The sequence below is a fragment of the Cyprinodon tularosa genome, unplaced genomic scaffold (assembly GCF_016077235.1).
Source record: "Cyprinodon tularosa strain WSP-4 unplaced genomic scaffold, ASM1607723v1 ctg30, whole genome shotgun sequence".
Taxonomy (NCBI): domain Eukaryota; kingdom Metazoa; phylum Chordata; class Actinopteri; order Cyprinodontiformes; family Cyprinodontidae; genus Cyprinodon; species Cyprinodon tularosa.
In genome coordinates, this window is record NW_024039008.1 from 5,954,888 (window position 1) to 5,975,276 (window position 20,389).

At 37.4% G+C, this 20,389-nt stretch overlaps 1 protein-coding gene across 4 annotated transcripts in view; it reads left to right on the plus strand.

Moving 5' to 3' along the window:
• Positions 1–20,389, plus strand: part of LOC119787656 (arf-GAP with coiled-coil, ANK repeat and PH domain-containing protein 2-like) — an 87,676-nt gene that overhangs the window by 17,897 nt on the left and 49,390 nt on the right. For all 4 annotated transcript variants that reach the window (XM_038291634.1, XM_038291635.1, XM_038291637.1 and 1 more), the window contains exons 2-6: positions 1,889–1,946; positions 6,026–6,145; positions 6,475–6,528; positions 8,983–9,041; positions 12,166–12,349. In XM_038291634.1, the coding sequence (XP_038147562.1) occupies positions 1,889–1,946; positions 6,026–6,145; positions 6,475–6,528; positions 8,983–9,041; positions 12,166–12,349 (475 nt within the window). The remainder of the gene's footprint in view (positions 1–1,888; positions 1,947–6,025; positions 6,146–6,474; positions 6,529–8,982; positions 9,042–12,165; positions 12,350–20,389) is intronic.

The following is a 20,389-nucleotide window of genomic DNA, read 5'->3' on the forward strand; positions in this document are numbered from 1 at the left end:
CGATATATGTTGATTGTTCGACCGAAATCCCACAAAAGTTAATGAAATTAATGAAAAAATCCCCAAAAATTAATGAATTGTAATTATTTTTAATGATCCGCGGTAACCCTGGATCATTTCCGCATGTTTTGCTGCTTTGAATTTAATCATCTGGCGCATGCCCTCTACGATCTCCAAGGAACTCAGAGCGGAGCGGACGGGAGCCACAGCGGAGGCTCTAGGCTTTGCTTTGTGCAGGCGGTCTGGAGCGCAGCGCTGACGGAGTATGTGGGATATCGGGGTTAGCCTGACATGTTGGTCGTGTTGCTGTTAGCATAAACAAAACATGTTGCACAATGCTTGCACACTGTTGCACTTTTATCCACAACTTTCTTTCCGCCGTCATCGTAGGTCACTCTAAATGCAAAGTGGTCCCATACAGCAGACCTATAAAGTGCTGCTGGCGCGTCTTCCAACTCCTGTTCTTTCCCACTCGCCATACCCACACAATTCTCCACAACAACTGATTCTTTTCTGCTACACCCGGCTACGCTGCTTCACCTCTTCTTCTTGTTTACTACTGGTGGTTGGCTTTGGTCACAGTACCGCCACCTTCTGCTCTGGAGTGTAATTGCTTCGCCTATGAGAAAAAGGAGCAGCGCATGAACCGAACGCAACACACGCGAACCGAACCGAGACAGTCGAACCGTACGGTTCGGACGGTTTTCATAAACCATTCCATCCCTATTCTTTGGTCTGCTGCACTAAAATACGAGTTTTTAGGCGATCCTCTCACTTTATTGGTCCACTAAGAGTCATACCATGGGCAGATCTAGGGCCTAATGCCCAGCACTTATGGCCCCTGATGATGATAGATATGTTTTATTTTTACGATAATATTTTCTAAGAAGTCACATGGACCAATTACCTTTGTTATGAGGTATATTCTAACCCTAGTAAATGGTAATGAGGGGTGAGTCATTATAAAAATGAAGGGGGTCCTGGATATAAGTGGCTGATATCCGTGGAGCCTCTCTCTGGGTATTCTCCAGAGTTTCTTATTGGTAGGAGACCACAGAATTAAATAAATGTCATTAGTGGGAGAAATTCCAGGATTTTCTTAATAGACTTGACCCTCCATGACAGACAGACAGATGGACTGACATTATAACATTGAATGGATTTGAAATAGATGTTAGGTTAGTTTTCCTGATAACAACGTTGGCCTACTGGCCTATTGCAATATTTCATAGAGATGGGCATGCAGGTGGCCCAGTGGTTAGCATGCACACCCAGGTACAGACCCCTTAGTCCTCGGTGCGGCCGACCCGGGTTCGAATCCGACCTGTGGGCCTTTGATGCATGTCACTTCCCCTCTCACACCCCCTTTCCTGTCAGCCTCCTTTAATAATAAAAAAAACTTGCCACTAGTACCATAAAAAAAAAAAAAATGTATATCTCTATGAAATTTATATATATAAATTTCATAGATATACATTTTTTTTTTATTTTTGAATCATGTGTTGTAAAGGTTTAAAGGTTCCAAACATTTAAGTAAAGCAACATTGATGTGGTAAACTTTGCAGATTGAGATTATGGAGATCAGAGATTAACTCAGATGGAGCTGGGATGAGTCATTTAAGTCTGTCCTTCCCTTCATGGTATTCTGCAGCTTGTAGTCTGCTGATCCTGCAGAAAACCAATCTGTGCTTTGTTACATTTTAAAGGATGGGATGCCAGACCTGCTTTCTGCTCAGAGGCTTGACCCAAAATGGCAGCCCTCACTTTGGCTGCCTCCACCAGTTTCACTGTCAATGCTCATCAGGATTATAATACTATGCGCTGTAATTGTGGTTTTGAGAGGTGCTCAAGTTCAAACCTTTCTTGTTTTTGTTTTTTCTCCTAACAGAGCAACCATAGAGGAAGTGGAGGGGGATGTGTGCGAGTTGGAATCTAAGCTCGACAAAGTGAGTACCACCCATGAAAAACATTGCTTAATTGTTCATTTACTCCACAGTGTTAGCTGGCATGTGAATAAACATGCTGTGAGTTGGAAGGTGCAGGTTTATCCAAGGCCCTCATCCCCCAGATATTCTCTGGCCCTTTACCTTTGGAGAAAAATGAAGATTAGACAATGCAACAAAGTGTAGAAGAAGTATGGAGCAGCAGTTCATGTAGATCAGTACATATAAGCCTGCATCTTATAGCCCTGTGCGGCAAATATATATACGTTTACAGTTTAAAAAAAAAAGGTTTGTGGGTGTGTCTTATATTGCAGTGCACTCTATAGTCTGGAAACACGGTAAATCTAGGGCCTAATATGGAAATAAAAGAAAGGTTGATTTAGTATTTTATCTTGCAGAAGTTGCGATTAGAAAAAAAATAAAAAATCAAACAAAACGTTAATGAGTAGAAGAAGTAGGGAGCAGCGAAGCATGTGCTTCCCCTTGATCTCAATGCATGGCTGCTGTTTGTGAACGGCCAATAACAATGCAAGAAAACCCAAAACGCTAATATCGGCTGATTTTATAGCTCAAACAAATGCATTAGTTACAATGCTTAAAGGAAGTGACCTTCATCATCCATTTGTAATATTTTCTATCATAATGACAAAATTGTTCAGATAAAAAATAACACCCTATATAATCTCTGACATGAACCGTAACTGCTGGTAAAATGGTGGCGAAACAGCAAAAAAGTCTCCTTTTCTCATAGTTTTACAGCCTGAAGGATCCCTAAATGTGGTCAACATGTCAGAGGAAATACCATATTTATTTTCCTTTAAATTCCTATTTTCTTCCTCTAAATTCCCCTTATATACCTCATCTATATTCAAACATTTACCTGTCAGGCTTAATTCCCATTCTGTAAAGTGTTTTTGTTGTTAGTGCTTATAACGGTTCATTCACTGACCGAAAAAAGATTCAGTTTCCTTGCCCTTCTTTCGTTTTGTTTTTTTCAGAGTAACTAGTAATTGGTTATCAACGATCACACTGTGCATATATCAGAGCAAACGTTTCCTCCTTAGCCTTTCTATTTAGTTTTATTTGGGATTGACGTTTTAGCTATCAGGTGCCTTTGCAAATTATAACTGATTAAAAAAAGCTTGTCAGTTTTTTTTCTGACATATTTCATTGTTTCTTAAACATATAACAACTACTACAGCATTAAAATGTGTACAACCTTCTTCAGTCTAAATAAATCAACTGAAGGTAACCGGACCAAGCAAAGCACAGTTAATGGGTGAATCTAGAGGCCAATAATTCCCCCTGCCCAGCACATCCATATTGCTGTGTTCACTAGCTGACAGCTTGACAGTGAGGCTTGGAGAACCCACTTCATTGTTCCTGGACCTACACATTTAGAGCCCCACCTCTGTGACTCAGCCCCAGCCCCACTTCCCCTCTTGCTGTGGAGAGGAAGGATCTGCCAGAGAGTGGGTGTGTTTGCATGCATGAGTTTGGCTGTGACAGCGTGTAATGTCACCCGTGTCTAGGGTGGAGTCCTGCTTAGACAGACCAAAGTTCGACTTTTTTTTTGTTAGCTTTGCCAAGTCACACACAGGCATGTTGAATAAAAAGTAATGCTCTTCATCTTAGCAAAGTAAAAGGCTTTATTTCACAGATGTGGTTTAATCATAAAGAAAAGATCTTCCTAAATAGGATTTTACTACGTTTGATTATCTTTCAAATCTGTAACGTAATTATAATCTAACTGTGAATAATACATAATGATAGTATTTGATACTATTTACATTTTTATCAGTTAATGAAGCGACTGCAATGTTGCTGCTGTTTACTGTATACTGTTGTGTTGACACTGGGATAAAGTAGCAATGGATTTTCCCTTCTGCTCTCACTCCTGTTTACGTCATAGATGGATGATTAGTGGAGCAATTAAATCTTTACTGGCGTTTTCCTTAAGGGATCATCCACTTTGGAAACAGAAGAAAATGTGAAAATGTATTTTCTGTGTCTTAGCTTTATGGGAATCACCTTTGCTTTTAGTCTGGTAGAAGACAAAAAAAAGATGTTTTTAATCCACCTGGTGGCAGAATTGGCAACAGCCATTGTTGTTTTTAAGGTGTAGATTACCAGCAAACATATTTTTAACATTGATTGTTTATTTATGTGCCAGGCAGCTTACTTTGAGTTCATTCATTTAGTAAGTAAATATCCCCAAATTTGGAACAATTATTTTCTTTCCCTTTAAATCGAGTATTGCTACTCTAACAGTTGATAATCTGTATAAGCCATGTTTGCCGGTTTGATAGCTTTCAATCTGCTGCTTTAAAAGGAGAAAGCAATCTTTCACTTATCCACCTTGGACGATCTCTTCAGATCATTCTGGAGTGCGAGTATACTCTTTCATTTGCACTTTCCTGCTCACCTCACTGGTTTTTCTATTTGGTTTTCCATATTTTCCAGACTATAAGCCGCTACATTTTTCCCACGCTTTGAATCATGCGGCTTATACAAAGGTGCCGCTTTTATGTTGATTTTTCCCGACTGTTAGAGGCTGGATGTCAAAATTGTAAATCAAAGAATAAGGGGCTATTTTGCATTTAGCACAAGCACAAACTAGCAGCAGGCACAACGGAGAACAAATATCCCGAATTCACACATTTTGACATTTATTTGCAGCAATAAAAAAGTCGAACCAAAGAGACATTTTATGCAACTCCTGCAGAGCCGAAATAAAGAGCTGATGAAGCCCCATCATTCATTAGAAGCTCTTACTGCCACAAGCTAACTATTCAACAGGTAATATGTAGAGCTCCCCCTGCAGGTTAGGTTGGGGACCATTCAGTAGATGTCAGCATCTTATAGCCCTGAGCAGCTAATATATATATGTTTCAGTTTTTAAAAAAGGTTTTCGGGTGCGTCTTATATTGCAGTGCACTCTATAGTCCGGAAAAACGGTAAATCTAGGGCCTAATATGGAAATAAAAGACAGTTTGATTTAGTATTTTGCATATCATTTATTGGTCTTTACAGCCACCAGATTCTTTCTTGAAATGTTCTGATTCTTAAAAAAAGTTTTCATATATCTAGGGCTGAAACAAAAAATCAAATTAATCGTGATTAATAGATTATTAAAAATAACCGTCAACTAATTTATTAATCAGTTAATTGGTAACTGGAGTATATGGACTATAAAACATGCCTTTAGCTGACAGAGTAACCCATCTTGAGCAGCAATTGTACCAAAATTGGAAACAAAAATGTTAACATTTTGCATTTAAGATAAAAAAAGAATCTTTTTCTTTTGTCAATATGCTCTATCCAGAATTCCTCCAGGGGAAACCTTTCTCACTTGGTTTATCAAATGGGGGAGTGTTTGCCTAGTGGTTAGAGCAGTGCGCTTGTGGTCTGAGACGGTTGCAAGGACCCTATTTGATCCCCACAGCCTCCACTCTGGGCCCCTGAGAAAGGCCCTTAACCCTACACTGCTCCACAGGCGCTGCACAATGGCAGCTCACTGCTCCCCAAGGAAATGGGTTAAATGCAGAGATAAATTCCTCTAGTGCGAGATCAATAAAAGTTCAATTATTATTATTGTATTATTATTTAATTTAAAAACATATAATAGTTTTTAATAGCACAATAATAGTTAGTTACAGCCCTACATATATCAGCACTAAGAATAGATGCAGGCCCACATCATGACAGACCCTCCACCATACTGACCATGTGGCCATCGGGTGCCACACTACATAGTCATACTTTTTTTCAACCTAGCCTTCCCCATTGTGTTTGCTAGCAAAGAATAATCTGACTCAATTGGTCTCATTTAAAATCTTGAAAGCTCCACATGTAAATGTTTGTGACAGAAGGACAGAAAAGTCTCTCCAACAACCAGTTAGCATCTCAGTCACATCCAACAGGTTTCATGGAAGCATATAGCAAGGATGTGACTCTCTCTTGCTGTTCTCATTGAGAAAAAAATTGCAGTGTGAATCAGTGACCAGCTTTGCTTTTAGTTTCTGTTTGGTATGTTTTGTAATAAACCTAATTAACCTTTACCTCATCCCCTTTGTTTCCAGCTGGTGAAGTTGTGCATTGGAATGATTGATGCAGGAAAAGCCTACAACGCAGCAAACAAACATTTTGTTAATGGGATCCGGGAGCTAGCCCAGCAATCTGCCAAAGATGAAGTCATCGAGGTAAACAAAAAAAAAAAATTACTCCTGTCTTATACGGACCAGAGAAAGTCCCCAGCTTTAATGAGAGTTTTTTTTCCCCCTAATGAAGAGTCCGCTTTGTCTTATCAACTCTCTTTAGAGGTCAAACTTTAACTTAAAGGCCTTTATTGTCCACTGCCTTGCTGAGGCCAAATGTTTAGTTTTTTCTCGTGTGAATTTTCATAATTGTGGAAGTCCGTGTTCTCTCAGTAGATGGAAGTGCCTCACCCTTTTTGTTTTAATTTAGTTCTCACCAGACGTATTTATTTTTTACCTATTTGAATTCTGTTTCCTTTTCATTATCTTCACAGTCCAGCCTCACAAAGTTTGCAGAGAGTCTGCAGGAGATGATCAACTATCACACGGTAGGCGGCTCTGTGAAAACGGGATGTATTCCCAGTATTTCTTCTTTTCCCTTCAGCTGTTGGTTGATGACAAACCAAGATGGGCTGTTTAACCATCAGGGTTTAGATTCACTGCTCGCAAACACAGCAGTAAACCAACACAGAAACTCTTTCACAGCAAAGGGACAGAAAATGCATCTTTTTGGGAGACACGTTTAGAGTCGCCTTTTGGTGAAAGGGATGTTAGATTTAATGTCTCAGTCAACAACCCTAAAGCATAGCGTTGGTAAAAACATTTCCGTCTAAGTAGATCACATCACCCGCCATAATAAAAAAGTGGCTAACTGAAAGCCGTTTGGGTCGACTGCATGTTGTGGAGCACAGGAATGTGTCTGTTGGAATAAATCATGCATCAGTGGAGTCAGCATGGTCAGGGTCAATATTTTATGGTGCGGTTATCATCCTTCAGAACTGTTCAACACTTTAGAGGAAGCGTTTAGGATTGTAGATATGATTTTCTCTTTCAGATTTTTGTGAAACGATGCCGTAATGTAAGCCGGTTTTAAAATGCCGGATTTTTCTTTACGTATAACATTCATTGCTTGGTTCTTGATCTTTATTGGTGTATGTCTGGACAGATTTTATTGTGTGAGTGTTTTGTTTTAGATTGCCTTTCTTAAACCCCTTCTTAGTTTCTGGTTGGGATAGTTGGACATTTAAAGAAGGCACACTGTTCAACTCTATGATTGCTAAGTGAAATATAGAGCAGTATGTGCAGTAACTGTCCCTGCGTTGGTCCTCTGTGTCATGTCTCATCTCTTTTTGCGTTGTATCTCATGTCCACAGTTGGTTTCCAGCCAGCATTGCAGTACAGCAAAAGCCTGTTAATCAGCTATCAATGTAAATCAACTGTGCCGGAGCAGAGCAACCTCTAAAACCTGCAGGACAGCGGCCCTCGAGGACCGACTTTGGGGATGGCTGCTTTAAAGCAATAATCTAAGAAGCTTTAGCAAGTTAACCTGACTCCGCCAGATGGATTTGCTCCACATATCCATCTGGAAACCTTCCGTTTAAGTAATTTTGGGAAGGGGCAAAAATACTGGTTAGCTGATTGGCCTATATTGGTGATAGACGGGCCAAATTAACCAATCAGATCAACGAAGCATATGACGTAACAGAGCGACGACGAAGAGGAGCAGATTGATAGATCAAACTCTTGTCGAAACCAGTCGGGAGAAGAGCAAAAACATCTTTTCCTCTGAGAAAAGCCTCCAGAGCAGTGTTTTGCTCTTCTTTCAGTGAAGAAATACTCTGTAATTCCGATAAAACTTGCTCAATAGCCACGCTAACGCTAGTTTTATCGGCTGAAGCCGCCATGTTCTTTAGACTGTACTGTCGCGCTTCTCGTTGCGTCACACCTCAACCTGCCTCAAAGCCAACGCTGATTGGACATTCGTTTGGTCAACTGCTCCAAATTTTCTTCAACGGAGTCTCCAGACTGATTAGCGAGTGAAATCTTGAAAGCTCGCGAGATCAGGATGGTCTCACGAGGCTATTAGCAGGTGAAACTGAAGTGGAAATGCCTTTTTACATGTAACATATTGAATATTTTGATCTCCATTGTTCTGAAATTGTCAAGAAAATATACTTCAGCTCGAAGGTGATGTATTTATTGGTCAACTTTAAACCCACATTTACAAATCATGGTAAAGAAAGCTGATGAACATTTGAAAGACAAACTTCTCTGTGATAAGAAAGACTTTGAGATTTTGAGGCTGATGGAGAAATGGGATTTGCACATGATGGACATTAAGAAATGCTAAGTTTTCTGCCACTTAACTAATTGGAGTAGGTAAGCAGTAACAAAGAAACATGCTCAGACTTTTTTGGATTTTAAATAACTAAACGCAGATTAGGGAGGTCTATAATGGCTCCAGTGTGGCCTTCTAAATGCCTCCAGGAGCCACACTGCGAGTCTGCGACTGTTACTCATCTGAGGCAACCGTGACCATATCAGCTGACAGTGATTGCTTTTTGCCACTCAGCGACCTTTCAGCACATGATCCACTAAACACAGAGCTCAATCTGTTTGTCAGTGATGGCCTCTCCCAGCCACACTGCTCATTTTGTCTTCAGGCCTCCTTTAAACTGTTTGCTTTGTTTTCTTTTGCTCTCATTTTTTAAGAGAAGCTGCTGTACAGGTGAAAGAGATCATGACTCACTAACCAGAATAAACAGTTTGCGTCATTCCTCGTGTTTATCTTTTTATGAGGGGAGTTTACAGAGTTGCTGTGTTTGTGTAAATTTAGTTTCCTAATTACACCCTGTGATGTCAATGAAATCTCTCCAAAATGGCTTGGAAAAAGTAAACGTATTGCTGTTGCAGTGGGCATCCCAGATGAATTCATTCCATGCTAAATGCTATCCTTTAGAATGTGACAAGTCTTCCTTTTTTTCCCCTTTCTTTCCACACAGATATTGTTTGATCAGGCACAGAGATCAATCAAGACTCAGCTGCAAACATTCGTGAAAGAGTGAGTATTAAACAAAAACCACAGAAGATACTCTAGAGCAGAGGTCACGGATTAGCCGACTGCGGTCCGGATCCAGACACACCTGCTGGCTAATCCGGACTCAACCTGATTTAAAACATTAATTAATTACCGCATGTTGTCCGACAACAGTCTCTAACTTTACTTTCACCGCTTCTCATTTTAATATGGTAAAGCCTTCCGGAGCGTCGGCACCAGGCTACATGTGATACAAGTTAGCCAATGAACTGTGTCAGTCTGGGTTGCTGCTGCTAGCTACCTTTAGACACAGCAGGCAAACCTGTGGCAAAGAAGGAGAAGATGAGAAAAAGAGAAAGAAAGTGTGGACTGCTGGAAGAACTGCGGTTTACTGCTGACCAAAAAGTGAAATGGTGTCCTCAAAGATGACCCTGCACATTTTTAGTATTTTTTCAACCTGCTGCTGTAAAGCAGGATTCTCCACCATGAACATAATCAAAAATAAATATGGATCCAGGCTCCAAATGAGCACCTTGATATGTGCTTTATAATGGTTTTGTCTCCAATCAAACCCAGGTTTAAAGCCTTGCAGGTCAGCCTAAAGCCCACTGCTCTCATTGAGCCATAAAAAAGAAAAAAACAAAAACAAATGGTCAGTTCAGGTGTTTTCTAAAATATGTAAATCAGGAAATTGTCTATATACCAAACTGAACGATTGTTGTTCTTTACTTAAAAAAAAAAACACTTTTAAAATGGAAAAATTTTCCATTTTATTTTTTCATGTTTTTTTATTTAAGAAAATTCAATGTATAACATGGATTCATAAACATTTCATTTTATTTCAGTGTTAAAATTCTGTTTAAAGAAACAGATTATAATTAAAAAAGTCTCCGGACCTTTACTGGTTGATTTTCTTTATTCGGACCCCGATGATTTTTAATTGGTTACTCCTGCTCTAGATGGTTAATGTAACTCGGGAAGTGACCTAAAAAAAATTTAAAACTTTGAAAAAACAGAACAGAGAACAAATGTTCTTCAGTTTTGATTTAGACAAAAAATTATGCAAATGTTTTTTTAAATGGCTTTGCAAAAGTTTTACATTCCCTACATACAAAAATATTTCTATATTACTGCCACAAACTTTACTATATTTTGTTACACTGCAAAAAGTTTTAATCTCAATGAGTAATTTTTTCTTAAAATAAGTGCATTTTTTCTTGAAGTAATGAGGTAAGTGTAATACTTTGCCAATGGAACAAGACAATTTACATTTAAAATAAGAAAAAACTATTATATTGTCTTATTTCAAGTTCCTATTATCTAATTATCTTAATTTGGGAGTAAAAATCCAAATTCCATTGGCAAATCATCTTATTTTCCTGCTCAAATTAAGGGTTAATGTATTTCATTTAAGACTTTTTTACTCATTTTTAGATCGTTTTTGCAGTGTAGGATTGTACAATATGTGGTTGACAAACACAATTGTAGCGACCAGTTGTGGCTTGGAAGGGAAATATTTACTTTTTTTCAGTCCACCAAAGCTAAAAACGCCACCTATTGTTGCATTTACAGCCAAATGTTTGTAAAATGTCTCTACCAGCTTTATACTTCCAGACGCTGCCATTTTTGGCCAATTTTCTTTGCAATCTTTCTCAGGCTGAGTTAGAATGAATACAAATGACTGTCCTGGCCTTCCTAGTTAGTTACACCACTTGTTCTATTGAATTATCTAAATAAATGGTGTAGATTTCTATTTGTTAGAATAATAACCAACTTAATATAATTTTTCATTTCAGAATTATCCTTTTTGTTAAAATAAAATAAAATCCCAATACATTGCAGAAACAAAACCTAAGTAAGTAAATTTTCTTGAAAGAAGTGTATTTTCCATTAATTTAAGCAGGTAAGGAAAACGATTTCCCAATTAAATAAGATGGTTTACGTTTGAAACAAGAAAAGAAAAAAACTCCATGAACTTATTTCAAAAACATATCTGATGATCTTCTTTTATGGTCCCTGCATTGACAGATCATCCTATTTACCTGCTCAAATTAGGGGCAAATATACACATTTTAAGAAAATGTGTATATTTTGTTAACTAAAGGTTTTTCATTGCATCATGACTAAATGTTGAAAGGGTCAAGAATACTTTTTTTCCACTCACTTTATTATATCTATCTGTTTCAGGCCTTCGCTCAGAATTTCAGACTGTTGGCGTAATTACAGAAGGCTTTCGTAGCTCAGGATTAATTCATTAGCAGGATTAGCAGTTTTAGTCAACAGCTACACTCCCACGATGTCAGCTCTAATACTTCCAAGGGAAAACGTGGAAAGGTTTTTCTTTAGAGACATGTGAAACATTTCTGAGAGCTTTTACAACAGCAATGGAAATCTATTCAGACCTCCAGAGAAATTCAGGTCATAGAGATGTTTTGATCTGCCTTTGACATTAATGGTTTTGTTTTTAATGACCTCACTGAGAGATTAATGTTACTTAAGTCACCTTTGCCCCCAAAAACTATTGAAGATAAACAGAAATGCCATAAACCACTGCTTTGTGACGCCTTATTCACCTTTCTAAAGACATTTTTATCGTCTTTGGTGCAATATTTTATACAGCATTGATTTATCAACCTGAAAGTCAGTCTGAAGATGAGTTTTTAAGCTAATTTAGGCAAAGTTTGATATATGAAATGTTGTTGTAAATGTTAAGCCTTTTCCCTACATAATAAGTTAGAAGTAATCCACTTGTAAAAGCAGTAAAAGTACATATTTTTTCTGGAAATATGATTTTATAAAGATATGATCATTTTATATTTATTTAAAATATGCCTTTACAGGAATTCTATTAAGATTATTTCCAGGATTAAATGTTTATTTGTCTCCTAAGGATATTCTGCACAAACCTACTTGGAACAACTGACTGCTGAAAGAATTAAAGCTTAAACACTATCAATCTTTTGCTATTTATTTGTAGAAATTGTTATAACAATTTGTTTTTAAGTAAATATGTCAGCTTAAATTCTTAACTTTCCTTCTTAAATCTGTAGTCTGTTAACAGCAAAAGTCTGTTTTCACATGTTTGCTTCCTAAACCTTTTCTTATGAAACTGGTAAATAAAGTTTTAATTTTCTATTTTTTTTTTCAGTGACCTGCGAATGTTTAAAGAAGCCAAGAAACAATTTGACAAAGTTAGTGAGGAAAAGGAGGCTGCGCTCATCAAGAACGCCCAGGCTCCTCGCAACAAGCAGCATGAGGTGGAGGAGGCCACCAACATCCTCACCGCCACACGCAAATGTTTCCGACACATCGTTCTCGACTACGTCTTACAGGTAAAAAGGGTTACGGAACAGATTGATATCTGTATGTCATATAGCGACGGACATTGTAGTTTAAAAGAGCATTGTGTCAGATAGTGCACACGCACTTTAACAAGATAATGTACAGCATCAACAGTAAATATGAAGATTTCCGACATAAAAAAATAAATAAAACCTACCAAGAATGCCTGCAACAGAATCCTGCATAGATTGCTGAAAAAATTTTTTTTTCCAAATTACTACCTTAATGTTTCATTTTATAAATATCTACCGTAATTTTCGGACTATAAGCCGCGACTTTTTCCCCATATTTCGACCATTTTTCGACCTTGCAGCTTATATAACAATCCGGCTTATCTATGGACTTTTACAGCTAACGGCCACTAGGGTAATACGGTACCTAAATCTATGGATTTTACCATCCACCATGTTGACGTCACATTTGCTTCAACACACAAGTAGCTGCGCGTGCGGGAATAAGGACGTCCTCCGGAAGCAGACTCCGAGAAAGACGGACATTGCGAGCGCAAGACAGTTTGTGTGACACCCTCATTATGGAAGACAAAATTTGAAATGCATAAGATGCAGCTTCTAAGTTAAAGGCAGTCAATTTGGCAGTAAACGAAGGAACTAGAACCGCTGCACGTAACCTTGGAATCAACGAGTCAATGGTGAGACGTTGGAGACACCAGCAGGAAGAATTGTCTCAATTCAATTGTGTTAAAATGTTAATAAATAGGAGCTTCCCCAAACAGTTGCCTCTTTCCCGACAATCCCCTCTGTGCACGAACCATTTGGTAATTAAACATAAAAAACTTGCGGCTTCCAGTCCGGTGCGGCTTGTATATGTTCAAATCATGCAATTTAGCTTCTGCGACTTATATTCAGGTGCGGCTTATAGTCCAAAAATTACGGTAAAAAAAAAAAAAAAAACATAAAACCTAATAAAACCCCAAAGTTTTAATCATAGATAAGAGTATAGAGCGGAATACCAGAAATGATATATCAGCGTTATTAAATAAAATTTGATTTGTTATGTATATATATATATATATATATATATATATATATATATATATATATTAATTTTGAATGATTGACCAGCCCTAACAGGGGGAATTCTGTGCTTTGATTTGTGGACACCGTTAATGTTGCTTTTCTGGAAGAGTTTACAGAAGAAAGCCGCTGTTAAAAGAAAATTGTAAGTGCTCTGATTTGCTAAACAAAGCTTTGTGTGGTCTAAAAACGCTACATGTCAACTAAAACTAAACTTTACTTATAGATATTTAAAACAGAAGGTCAATAACCACTAGAAAAACTAAATGAAACAATCAAATAATTTAAACATACAGATTTTCTAAAAGCTGTTGGGCAGCATCATACTGTTTTTTTAATTTGTTGAGATGAAGCTACATTTAAGGGAGGGATTAAAAAGTTGTTGGTAAACGATGATCTCTGTCTAATCTTACTCATTTCAATGAAGAATGGATAAAATATTAGTTTTTTAGATGTTTAAAAATGATTCCTCCTTAAAACATTTAGAGCTGTGATTGTAGAAAAGATGATTCTTCAAAGTAAAGACTAGAGGAAGATGAAAACAAATGGTAGCATCATTTTCCAGTTTACATTTGAAAACCCACATATTTATCATCCGTGTCAAAGTGATGCAGTTTATTTAATTGATCAGTCTAATAAAATCCCAAATCTCAAAATGGTACATTAAGTTTTGGATGTGACAAAATGACCAGGAAAATTTGGTTTAAAAAAAGTGGTTTATACCTTTCTGGTGCACAAATTATAGTAGAAATAAGCTATTGATATGATATGAAACAAGCTAAAATATCAGTTAAAATTGTATACTAGATCTATATGCTTCCTCTAAGATAAAGGGTTTATTGGAACGATAACAGCTGCTGCTTTTCCATGAAATACTCCTTTAAGAATGAGATATATTTGACTCCATATTTAATTTATGGGTTCACCTTCAGGTTTTAGACATTCCTGTTATGAGGATTTAATTTTAATTGAACTCTTCTCTTGGCGTGATGGCTTTAGAAAGATCCACATGCTGTCTTAACGACACACCATCATTTTCAGTAACAGTCAGGAAAAGAGAAATGTGTCATTTTTCCATCAACTCATTCATCAAAAATAAGCTGAACTGGGAATTAAAAAGAGGAAGCTTGCGATAAAAAAGCAACCTTCAGTGTTAAAAATGTCTGTTAGGTTTCATTTATTGAGTTTTAGCCCTTTTTCCTCAGAAGTGTCCTAAGGCTGGTCTGGGTGGACAAGTGTTTTCTTCTCCAGGCTGTTCTTATTCCACATGGCCGATCCCATGAGCTGTGTCTGTGGCTCTCAGCAGTTCTTATTACTTTGTGGTTTCTGATAAAGCAGCTGTCAGCAGTTTTGTCGTATCACCCATCAAAGGAACATACGGTGCTGAGTTTGTATCGCTCCCGCCCAAAAACGGCTTTTAACACTGGCTCGGCGTTCTGCTTCGGCTCTTTGCATAATCACTGCCTGTTAAAATGGGGAATAATTAGTTGTTTTTTTTATCAGGCTATTTAGTTTGCTTACAGGAAATCCTTAAATGAGCTGCTTGCTCAGCTGATTTAAATGAGCCTCTGTTGATGTCGACAGCATTTAACCCCTTTCTCTCTCCAGCTGTGCTTGATGTGTAATTTAAGGTGATTCAGATTAAACTTTTCTTTCTTCTAGATTATCTTTTCCTGATTTTATGGTATACAGTTTTATTTCACATTTTACTGCTGCCTTGCATTAAATCGAACTAGACTTTTCTTGCTTTCGGTCTTTTTTTTAAAAAGCTCTTTTTTTAATATATGTATGTATTTTTCCTTCACAATTTTCATCATTTCACGTTTCTCACTAATCACACAACTGGAGATGGGAGTGTCAAGCTGGTGTAATTTTTTAAATGATGACCTTTCAGCTCATTTGATCACAGATTTTACTGAACTTGCACATTAAAACTGATGTTTAGCCAGTTTTATTTTATGATTATTTTATTTTGAACATCTTTTACATAACAAGTTTGGAAGTAAACATTAAGCTCCAACAATTTTTCAATAATAGTAATAGCCACATATGTTCATAGGTTCTTAGCAGAGGTGGGTGGAGTACCCAAACATTATACTTAAGTAAGACTAGCACTACTTCATCATATTTTACTCAAGTAAAAGTAAAAAGTAGCCTGTATAGAAATTATTCAAGTAAGAGCAATATTCAAGTAGTAAATGACTGATCTACTTACTCATAATTATAAAAACTGCTTTAATATTTTTCAAAGTCATGTTAAATTGAAAAAAGAGATACTGTGATATTCAAAGTCTGGTGTTTCAAAGATTAAGATAAACATATACAGTAATTGCATAACAAAAATTTTAAAATTTGTTTAAGTTATGAAAATAACAAAATCAATAGTTACAGTAAGAAAAATAGGTTAAACCACATTATACTGCTTACTGTGTTTTCACTCAACCAACAAATCACACATCAGATGAAAAAATCATATTTACCAACAAACTAAAGTAGAAAAAATAAGACAGTTTATCTCTTAATGGTGCATAGCAATTTAAACAATCTTATTTTCATTTACTACTCCTAATGGATGGAGTAACCAGAAGTTTTATTGCAGTAAGAGTAGTGATACTAATGATACTCTGATTCAAGTAAAAGTGAAAAGTACAGTGCTGTAAAAACTACACCTTAAAGTACTTTTTTTAAAGCATTACTCAAGTAAATGTAACTAGTTAGTACTCACCTCTGGTTCTTAGTCCCTGCTCCAATAAAATATGGATGTGGGAAAAAACAACATATTTTTTAAAGGCTTTTGGGATTGAGGTTCAAAAAGACCTTTTTTTATAAACTTATTAAAATGTTGAATTATGTATATACAGTAATTGAGGTAATAACAGTTTAAACTGTATGAGTGGTTAAAGTGGAGACTCTTCCATAAGGTACTCGGAACAATTTGCCTGAATATTAGCTTCTTCTTCCTGACAGAACTGATGCAATTGAGGCAGATTTAAAGGTTGTCTGGTTCACATGCACCACAAAGGTGCAGCTTAGTTCTGCCGGCTCTAAAACTTTGGTTTGCTCCAAATAAATCTAGCTGTAGTTCCTAGCTTCTGTTCCTTCAACATTAATGTGCTCAACTGTAAAAACTCTACTGTAGAAAGTCCAGACTGCCGTTCTGAATCCGGACCTTTTAGCCCTTCTGAATGTCTTTATACGAGGGAGATAAACACGAATCATCCCTCCATGTAAATTTCAGTACAGCCTTCTGAAAAAGAACAAAAACAACCCAAGTTACACAAACGGTGAAGCTCTGAAGTATAAAAACCCAAACTTATTAACGTGATTATGTGTCACATAGGGCACATGTGAGGAAATTATGTATATTTCTTAATTTCTATGAGCTGGGTTGTGCCTATACATTCTGTTATGCTAAGGATTGTCTATAGCTCCTTCGCATCAGATAGCAACGGCATGAGGTCTCTATGCTTAATGAACAATGATGAACAATTTCCCCACTTTCCTTGATGGGTCCTTGGCTCGTCCTTGGCTAGTCCCCTACAATTCCTTTTTAAACATCTAAAATATTCTTTCTGCCATGATTTGTTGACATTAAGATCCAAAGAGAAGATATATCTCCTGATCAGACCCTGTAATTCAGTGAAAGGGTGGAGTCAGAGTAAAAAAAATATGCACGCCCATGAGACGGCGAGTGGCTGGAAGTTGGAGGGAACTTGACTGCCATTCGACTGACTTTTGACTGGGATGGGCCATTTGAATAATTGTTACTGTAGCTCCCTCCTTCCTTAATGGCAGCGCTATTTAGACAGCACTAATGATAAAGACTGCTCACAAACTTCTGCTTCAACTAGAGTCTTTACTGATATGGCTTTGCAATATGGCTTCAAAATCTAATCTTTCCCATCAAATCAGAAAAACATTTTTTGCCTCACTGAAGTTTCATAAAAAATGACATACTACTTAGTTATGAAACATGCTGTAAAACAATCATGTTTCATAACAAACAATAAAATATAGAACACTAAAGGTTTACAGCTAGTGGTATTACACAATGAGCTAGTTTCGTAGCTGTGAGTAAAAGTGATGAACTGATGTCTAGAAATTAAATCACTATAAACAAAAACAAAAAAGATGAATCAATTATATTGATACCTAGCCCTAACCAACCATTTATTATATAAAGACTGAGATTCACTTTCAAACTAATTTTGAAGTAGGCTTTGGGTTGTTTCCCAGTTGGCACATATTTTTTAACTTTCTGGTAGTCTTGAGATCATACTTTAAAATTTCCAGATTTTCTTTTTCCTCTATTATGCCATTTATCAAGTCTAATATATTAAATTCCTCCTGCAGCAACACCTGCACCTCCATGGCTCCAATTGTACAGGGATTTTTTAAGGGAGTGTAAAGGCTCCCCTGCTCCCAAAGTCCAAAATAGGTAATTTTACGTAAATATTTCTATTTTAATTTCATCAAATAATGTATAATTACTCTAAAAGGTTGTTTTAGTATTTGTAAAAATCAACTCGCCCTTACAAGCATTACTCAGTATCTTCAAAGAGCCTCCAACTTTATTCTGGAGTTCATAAAAACATGTTTCACCTAAACAGGTTAAAGTCTGGGACATGGAGAACTTCCTCATCCTAGAAGATACCTTCAAGAATCTGTCAGTTGTTCTCATTCCACAGTACCCTTTATACACTGCCTGGCCAAAAAAAAAAGTTGCCACCTGGATTCAACTAAGCAAAGAGGTACAAGCCTCCTATTGGATAATTACTGCATGGGCGATTATCTTTCAACTGGCAACAAGTTATTTAACCCCAACTGGTGCAATGACTTGCTTCTCATTTCCTAGACAACCATGTCGAAAGACACATCCCGTGGTTGTGGAAAAGATGTTAGTCTGTTTGAGAAGGGTCAAATCATTGGCATGCATCAAGCAGAGAAAACATCTAAAGAGATTGCAGAAACTACTAAAATTGGGTTAAGAACTGTCCAACGTATTATTAAAAACTGGAAGGATAGTGGGGACCCATCATCTTCAAGGAAGAAATGTGGCCAGAAAAAAATCCTGAATGATCGTGATCTGCGATCACTTAAACGTGTGGTGAGATCAAATCGAAGAAAAACAACAGTAGATCTCAGGGCTGTGTTTAATACTGAAAGTAAGAGCATTTCCACACACACAATGCGAAGGGAACTCAAGGGATTGGGACTGAACAGCTGTGTAGCCATAAGAAAACCACTAACCAGTGAGGCTAACCAGAAAAAAAGACTTCAATTTGCTAGGGAGCATAAAGATTGGACTGTGGAGCAATTGAAGAAGGTCATGTGGTTTGATGAGTCCAGATTTACCCTGTTCCAGAGTGATGGGCCAATCAGGGTAAGAAGAGAGGCAGGTGAAGTGATGCACCCACCATGCTTAGTACCTACTGTACAAGCCTGTGGGGGCGGGGTTATGATCTGGGGTTGCTGCAGTGGGTCAGGTCTAGGTTCAGCAACAGTATGTGCTCAAAGAATGAGGTCAATTGACTACCTGAATATACTGAATGACCAGGTTATTCCATCAATGGACTTTTTCTTCCCTAATGGCACAGGCATATTCCAAGATGACAATGCCAGGATTCATCGGGCTCAAATTGTGAAAGGTTCAGGGAGCATGAGACATCATTTTCACACATGGATTGGCCACCACAGAGTCCAGACCTCAACCCCATTGAGAATCTTTGGGATGTGCTAGAGAGGGCTTTGCGCAGCGGCCAGACTCTACCATCATCAATGCAAGATCTTGATGAAAAATTAATGCAACACTGGATGGAAATAAATCTGTTGACATTTCAGAAGCTTATGGAAACAATGCCACAGCGAATGTGTGCCGTAATCAAAGCGAAAGGCGGTCCAACAAAGTATTAGAGTGAGTGACTTTTTTGGTGGCGACTTTTTTTTTGGCCAGGCAGTGTAACTGGGCTGGTTCCATTGCATGTCCAATAGCATCCCAAAAGATAGCTGTGTTTGAGGCTGTTTCTTAATAGATGTCTTTTATTTAGCTTAAATGCTATGAATTAACCAATGAGAAGCTTACAATGCCATGGCATCATCATCTGGTCTTTCCCAGATTTTTTAAATGCATGTTGATTTGACTGTGTGTGTAATAAATGTAAGAAAAGAATTGTATTTTCTAATTGATTTAAACAAATAGTTTTGGTTATCCTGTCCTAAAGCAGGAGATGTTTTAGTTTCATTTAATGCTAGACTATATGCAAACATTTTATCTTCTTTTTTTTTTCTATTTGTAAGAAAATGATTTGTTAAAAGTGATCAAAAAAGTTGTGGCTCGATGATGACTTTGCAAAGTTTATTTTTAGTGACAGTGATGTCTGAGCGCTGCCTTCATTAAACGTGCAGGCAGCCTGGAAATAGAAATGTACTTTTACTGTAAACAGGACAGCTTTTAGCTAGCCTTAAAGAATTTTCTTCATATCGAAAAAAAAATAGTTTTTCAGCTTAAATCTGTTGACACACAATTTAAGGCCCAACTTTTCTCAAATATTGCTTCTTTCTCCACACCAGACCAAGCAGTTTTAATTGGCCGTAACTGTAGCCTGTGGCTGTTGCCTCGACCCCATGTTGCACCAGTCTGACTAAATCACTCTCATTTTGACATGCTACTTTGGGCTCAATTACAAAGTGCCTGTAATCTACAGAGAAAGAGAGGAAGCTTGTAAAAGTTGTAATGCATCAGCTGCTGTGGCTTTCAGATGGCAAAATAATTGTTCTTTCCAGGATCTAAGTTTAAGATCTTTTTAGGAATACAAGTGCGGTCACTGTTGCCTCACAACCATGAAATTATTGCTGGCCACTAAAAGGAGCCTAAGTTCTTGTTCTCTGATGTACCAAATGTTTGGGGAGCATACTTTCCTGACTGCAAACAATTCCCTGGACTCAGGTCAGTTTGTGTGCGACCAAAATTAGGCCCCCTCGTCTTTTTTAATCACC